General features: G+C 50.4%; 3 protein-coding genes across 3 annotated transcripts in view; 1 reads left to right on the top strand and 2 right to left on the bottom strand.

The window, feature by feature from the left end:
* Positions 1-1062, top strand: part of FMAN_11335 (uncharacterized protein) — a gene marked incomplete at both ends in the record, with an annotated part of 4617 nt that extends 3555 nt beyond the window's left edge. Inside the window, one exon of the mRNA XM_041834135.1 lies at positions 22-1062. Within this exon, the coding sequence (XP_041684429.1) occupies positions 22-1062 (1041 nt within the window). The remainder of the gene's footprint in view (positions 1-21) is intronic.
* A 656-nt stretch (positions 1063-1718) lies between these two features.
* FMAN_11334 (uncharacterized protein) lies at positions 1719-3152 on the bottom strand (the record flags this gene model as incomplete). The annotated part of the gene is made up of 3 exons (XM_041834134.1): positions 1719-2708; positions 2767-3002; positions 3068-3152. The coding sequence occupies 3 exons, from the start codon at positions 3150-3152 to the stop codon at positions 1719-1721; spliced, it is 1311 nt and encodes a 436-aa protein (XP_041684428.1).
* Positions 3153-4032: 880 nt separating this feature from the next.
* Positions 4033-6781, bottom strand: FMAN_11333 (uncharacterized protein; the record flags this gene model as incomplete). The annotated part of the gene is made up of 3 exons (XM_041834133.1): positions 4033-5389; positions 5439-5620; positions 5672-6781. 3 exons carry the CDS (start codon positions 6779-6781, stop codon positions 4033-4035), a joined length of 2649 nt encoding a protein of 882 aa, XP_041684427.1.
* Positions 6782-6925: the final 144 nt, after the last annotated feature.

The raw sequence follows: 6925 nt of genomic DNA, 5'->3' as shown, positions 1-6925 counted from the left end.
GACCGCAACACCAACACCGAGGTTCCTGCGGCTGGTGAGGTATCTCGACGAAGCAGTCGATCTTCCCGCAAGACGAGACGATCTGATGCCAGCTCCTCTTCCGAGGACGGGTCACCACTCGCACAAGTAAACCTCAGAGTTGGTTCAATGACGGTGAGCAAGTGGCTTACCTTCGGGCATGTTCTCTTCAGTGACGTTCGCCATGAACTGGTTCCTGTTGAGGGATCACTGAAGAGACACTCAATCCTCGTAATTGATGGCCTTGGTAACGATGACTGGTCATTCTACGCTGCGGAAACATACCCTGCTGCCACCTTCTTCAACCTGTCTCCTCGCGCTCCTCTTTCTGAAGAACTCAAGAGTTCATCTTCGAGCTTCCCTCTCAGCCCTCCAAACCACCACCAGATCCAATACGTCTCTCACCTCGACAAGTTTCCGTTCGCCCCTCAGAGCTTTACGGCTGTTGTCTATCGCTTTCCTGTCGCAGCTCCTGAAGCATACTACCGCAGCATTCTCACCGAAGCTCGCCGTGTGTTGAAGCCAGGAGGCTTCATCGAGCTCTCTATTCTCGATGTTGACCTAAACAACATGGGCAACCGGGGCCGGCGTACAGTCCGCCGTCTCAAAGAGAGGATCAATGAGAAGACGCCTGATACTAGTCTCGGATCAACCGCGGATCTCATTGTTCGTCTCCTTGGCAAGGTTGGTTTCACTACCATCAAGGCAGCACGAGTGGGTGTTCCCGTTGCAAGTTCCGTCACTCGCTCAGATAGTAAGGCCGACAAGGGCAAAGCTATTGCTGAGAAGAAGAAGGATCCGCCAAGTCTATCCGAGATGATGAGCGACAACAGCCCCTTGGCAGACGAGGGCATCACCAAGATGGTCAGCCGGGTTGGCCGATGGTGGTACACACGGTGCTACGAAAACGCAGCTGGGAACCCCTCTGAAAAGAGCATTTGGAGCGATAAGTCTCTACTCTCTGAAGCTGAAGAGCTCGGTACAAGCCTGAAGCTCATGGTCTGCTGCGCTCGAGCTCCTCTTGAGCGCATCACCAGTGTCTAAGCACTTAACACAACAAATTATTTTCTTCCTCTACTTTTCCTTATCGGTCACAACATTGCGCAAGATAGGCAAGTTTCATTGGAAAGCATTACAGGTTGGAAGATTCCATGCGGCGCAAGCCCATTCCTCAGAAAAAGAGGCTATACCACAAGATTGAACCACGGAAAGCAATCTTTATTTCATTTCGTTCCTCTGCAGCAGAGGCATAAGTTCTCTGTTACTTGTTTGATTAATCTTCGGTGCCGCAGGTCGGGTTAGACCACGCACTGGATGCACTGGTATTCCAAACTACGGGTCATTTTTTGGGGATTCTTAATCTGGGGGAAATGCTGGACATTGCACTCCGCAGAATTTGGAAAAGGAGTGCAAAGAATTGGGGGAAAAAGAAAGACGGGATAGGGATGATTATGAAATCTTGATGATTGAATGTGAGGAGGGGATATGACTTGATATTTGAGCATGTTGCATAGAGATACCCATTCATGCTTTGAGGAACCAGAACGAGATAGCAAGCGGCATTACTGTTCTTCCACTCTTATTACATTCGTTGCTTCATCTACTGTTAATTTATAAATGTCCGGACTCTATAGGTTTAAAAGTCTACTATACAGATTGTGTTGTACAAGATTTATAGATTGTTACGAGATTCATGAACATCATTCAGTCTTTGTTGGCTCAGCATCCGCCGTGCCCCCAACTTCAGTAGTTTCTTCACTTTCTGGGCTCCCTTCAGCTTCAGAAGTTCCCTTATTCTCAAACCCACACTCAACTTCAGAAGAACTCTCCTGTGTACAGAACTCAACTTGCGAGCGTATCTGATCAACTGGCCATCGCCTGAGAACAGCAACAAACCCACCACCAGTGACTCGCTCACCCACCTTTGGTCGCATCACTTGCACTGCAGCGCCTTCAGGGTTTTCTCTAGGGATAACGGTTTTGACATCCCACTCCTTGCCACCGCCAGTATCAAGAACACCGTCAGCCGTTGTCGAAACCTCGAGCTCAATGACCCTCTCGGGGCGCATGGGCTGGCCTGTGCGAGCAACCCAAGTTTGGAAGTCAGCGATTTGACTAATGGAGGGCGTGAAGATGACAAGAAGGCCGTTAGGATGGAGGGCCTGAATAACCTGGGAAGCGTAGTCGTGAGCGGAAGGGAGGTCGAGGATTGCATGAGCAAGGAGAGGCTGGTTGTCCGTCTCAGCAAGACGAGATGAGATATACTCATCTATGGAGCCGACATGAAAGTCTATAGTGGGGAAGTACAAAGAGCGGCGGAAGTGGCGAATCAGTTTATGTGCTGCACGCGAGTGTTTAACGCTCCGGTCAAGGGTATGCAACACGGCGCGACGGCTGGACCGATAAGAGTCGAGGGCAGCCTGGTCCTTGTCGGCGAGATCAAGACCAAACCCATCGGTCCTGTAGCGTGCCGTGCAGAGGGTGTTTCGCAGGCTTGGAGGTACAGCTGGATTCGCTGCATGAAGAGCACGGGCGAGGTGTAACGTCAAGCTCCCCATTCCAGTACCAGCCTCAAATATCTCAAACGGCTGGGTTGGATGATTGGGATCTACGTCGTGTTCCTCTTCACCAGGCCGGGGAAGGTTTAAATCGAGGAGCGACACGATGGTATTCGCATGGTGGGGATAGATCTAAGAAACAATTTCATATCAGTAATAGTTATCGAGCGCGCTTGGCACTGAATCGTACCGGTGTGGCTTGTCGAGGGCTGTTAATGATGTATGAAGCCAAGGTCGGCTCGTGAAGAGTGACAGAACGTCCCGAGCTATCATTCAGAACATCAAGCACCTGACGACCAATGAGTTCGGATGAACCAATAGAGGCACCATAACCAAGTCTTATTTTCGTATCGGCGCGAAGAGGGGACGTAAGATGCCATTTGGGAGCTTTAATACCCTGTTGGCGCAGGAAGAGAACGTCATTCTCTGGGGGCCGTGGGGTTAGCATCCATGATGAGACTTCGGGAGGGCGAAGGCGGGAATTTACTTACCTTGGATTTTGCGCGATGCAGAGTATAATCGTCTCAGGGGGGTAGAAGAGATGCCCACGAGGGCTGAAGGGTGGGATAGGCGCATGATAGGATCTTGAGCAGTGCAGAGGTTGTCATGATGAGGATTTGTGGAGGTTTTCGTTTTGCGCCGGGGATAGCCCGGAAATAATTCACGGGGATCATGGCTGCGGCGCCCATTTGAACCACAGAATTGAGAAGGTATAAATACTCAGTAATGTTGTTGGAACGCGTTGTTTAAAACATAAGGTTTATGTTGTGCTAGTAGATAAATGTTGTAGATAAATGTCTATTTGTATTACCTGATTTCACTACCAAGGTTTCGACTTGTAATTTTGGCCCAGGGTATCGCCTTCCCTCGTTATGGAGGGGATTGTTCATATCCTTCTTTCCTTCCTTCCAACCTTAGGTCTCAAACCTTCGCGCCTGCCTTGCACCTTCTCAATGTAAACCCCTTCATTTCTCTTTAGAGCGCCGTCATTTTGAAGACTCCCCAAACTCCGCCATCATCCAACCTCGTCTTGTCTCATCAATACCCGGCGCGTCAGTTACTATTATACAATGGGGGATGTCATATCATAATCGACCAAAACCAAAATGTTCAAGCACGTTTCCCCCAAATCCTGCTGTGCTGTGCCGTGCTGGCTAACGCAAAACCCAAAGAACAAACGCCGGTCCATGAGACGTTAAAACCCACAAAGAAGATATGCTTGCTCGGTACCAGACTCCAGGCTGTGTACTCATCAATGGGATCATGATCGAATCCAAAGTTATCGGTGCCAAGATATGTACATATACTGGCGACACGTATAGTAGTATATCGTGCAGTCGTTGAAGCCGCCTCCGTCACCAATACTTGTTGAAAACACCGGCTTCGTCGAATTACATGCGTCGGATCCTGATACTACGCATCAGGACCAAGAACAATAAACGATCTGAGATCCTGCTCAGATGAACGAATACTTTGAGCTCGACATTTGCTGCCCCATCGCGGCCGCCCACGAGTCCTGTGCTTGGAGCTGTTGTGGGCGTTGCTGCTGTGGCTGCCGATGCTGATATTGCTGCTGGCGTTGCTGGTGCTGATGAGGAATATGTTCTGGTGCGTGCTCCGTGGTATGGAAGTCCTCCTCGAAGTACACGACAACGCGAACCCCGACATGTTCTTCGAGGAATTGAACACCAGAATCGTATCGACGCCGACAACGCTTCGTCCAAGGATCGACCTTGACGGGACTGTGATAGCAGAACATGTTCGGTTGCTGGCTACGAATGGGGAATAGAAGTCCCATGCCTCTCATATGATGCCAGAGGTCGATCGTTGCTTGCTTAGTCGCATCAGCTTGAGGGTGCGCCGCGAACATCAACTGGACAATTGTATATCGCAGAACGAGAACATCGACGCTTTCAGGACCTAGTCGTTGCTCCATTTGTCGCTGCAGCAGTCGCAGTTCTCCCACCAATTTCTCCAGTCGCTCTTGGCTCACATGATTATAAAACATGGCTAGGTCAACCCATGTTCGAGCCACATAGGGATGTTTGCGACCATAAATGGCCTCCAGCTCCTCAGCGATGGTTGGAATGCTTCCCCACAGCAATTCCGATAGTGTGCCTGGCCCATGCTTCTGTTGCACCTCATATAAACAGGAGAAGATCTGCCGGAGGGGATGTGACCTCTCGAAGTTAGTCGTCGAGTAAGCCGCTAGATACTTGCAGAGTGCCGTCATCATTCCTGGATCGCGATGAACCATACCCAGAAGCAACTCCTTGATTCCCTGAGGAGAAAGCTTCTTCAGATCTGATTCAAGCTGTTGGAAAGCCTTCATCAGAAAATGGCCACCCTGATCGTGGTCCTTCATCTCGAAATAGTGGTTAGCCTCGAGAAGAAGATCACTTGAACCCGCCCCCCACACCATGATAGTTTGCCATCCAATTTGGGCGTCAGTCTCGACTTCGAATTGTCGACATTGCAAGAATGCTTTTCTCATGTTGCTGATGATGATTTCCTGAGCCCGAAGGAGATCCGGTGATTGGAGATACCCTGGTGTTGGAGGCGGAGTTGGTGTTCTACATCTGATGTGTGCCGGCAAATCGGCAGGCAGTTCGAAATCAACCAAGTCGTACTCGGTAACTCCCTTTCTCTTCAAGTAGGTGCCCAGGTTGACAACCTTGCCGTTACGAACGAATTCGGACACCTTACCCTCAGCGTCGCGCTGGAATTTCATGGACAGCAGGCGCTTTACTTCCTCTTCGGTATTATTCTTCACAAAACCCCATTGCGAGAATCGAGTCTTGTACATTTTTGGCCTACAAAGGATGAGTAATGGCACTCAGTGGGAGGTGAATAAGGACTTACGTTGCCTGGAAGCCATACTGGTCGGCCATGACAGACATGACCTCTTTAAGTGGTTTCCTTTCCTCAAGATACAGTTTACGGATTGTGTGCTTGAAGGATTCCCATGCCTCAGCCGGAACCTGTTCTCTTGAAGGACGACTTCCTGCTTGAGATCGTTGAGATACGGAAGTTCTTCGTTCATTCTAAGAAGAGTTAGCAATAGGTCATATCGATCTAAATTTCATGAAACATACCGGAGGCAGCATGGAGGAGGTAGAGGCTTGAGAAAGTTGTGGTGTAGAGGGTTCCTGTTTAATAGGAGGGCTAAAAGGTCCAGGTGTAGACATTGATGATCGGGAGGGTTGTCGAACAGGCCTGGGTGGTTTGACAGGCGGCTTCGCAGGGGCTTTGCCTTTAGCATTAAAGGTGGAATTGGTATTGAAATCCAAGACCAGCTGGCTTCCGGCGTTCATCACTGGTTTAGGTGTAGAGGGGATCGGGGGTTTTGCGAAATAGCCGGAGTTTGAGGAAGTACTGCTGCCTTGTGGTTGATCCAAGGAGGGTTTAGAAGTCATTGGTACTGGTGGCCGCCATATGGCAAATCCAGGTGTACCCGGCACACCTGGGGCAACTGGGCCGGGTGAGGTGATTTTGGCGTTCATGTTAGAATTTGGCATCATTGAAGGCCCAGCCATGGATGCTGTCTCCATCGGGGTCGTCACTCTATTGTTGTTGACCATGAAACTGTTCATACTTCCGAAGGGACCGGACGGCGAACCCACACCTGGACTGTGGACTGGTATATCATGAAATCCGCCAAAAGCGAGGGCTGGCGGCGGGCTAACGATTGGACTAGTGACTCTTGAATGACCACTCAAGAGTCCATAGTTGGGCTCTGCAGGACTGGCAAGAGGACTTGTAACGATAGGTGAGGTGACACTGAAGTTTCCGAACGGCGAGGAAACAGGAGGCTCTTGATGTACTGGGCTTGTTACGACGTTCGATGGTCTTGGAGGTAGAGGGGGCGCAAAAGATTTGTTCTCGAAATGCGCAACCAGGCGTCCAACGCCACCTCCTCCACCTTGCGAAGAGCTCATGTTATCGAGTTCGACATCTTGAGACATGTGGTCGTGTTGATCGAATCGCAAGTCATATTCTGCCGATGGAGTTGGCGCCCAATCCATGCCGGATGAGTCGCCATAGGATGCGCTGCCATCGTGATATGATTGCGAATTTCCCGTCGAGAAACTATTTGTGTTGTTATTGTTCATGGTGAACCTGTGCCAGCCTTGGTCGGCGAAGCCATACGACGGATCCTCATTGTTGTCGGAAGGGCGAGGCCCGCCTGCTGAATGGTTAAACATGTCGCCGGTGATGCCCAGGCCGGACGTGAGAGGCCCGGTCTGCTGGCTGAAAGGCAGTCAATGACGGACTGAGGCGAGTCGAAGGCCTCGGCTGTGTCCTCAGTCGCCAATGCGAGAATTCATCACTCGTTAATGTGGCGAGCG

Source organism: Fusarium mangiferae, assembly GCF_900044065.1.
Source record: "Fusarium mangiferae strain MRC7560 genome assembly, contig: FMAN_scaffold008, whole genome shotgun sequence".
Taxonomy (NCBI): domain Eukaryota; kingdom Fungi; phylum Ascomycota; class Sordariomycetes; order Hypocreales; family Nectriaceae; genus Fusarium; species Fusarium mangiferae.
Note: the sequence above shows the minus strand (reverse complement) of the source record. Positions and strands in the feature narration are given on the sequence as shown.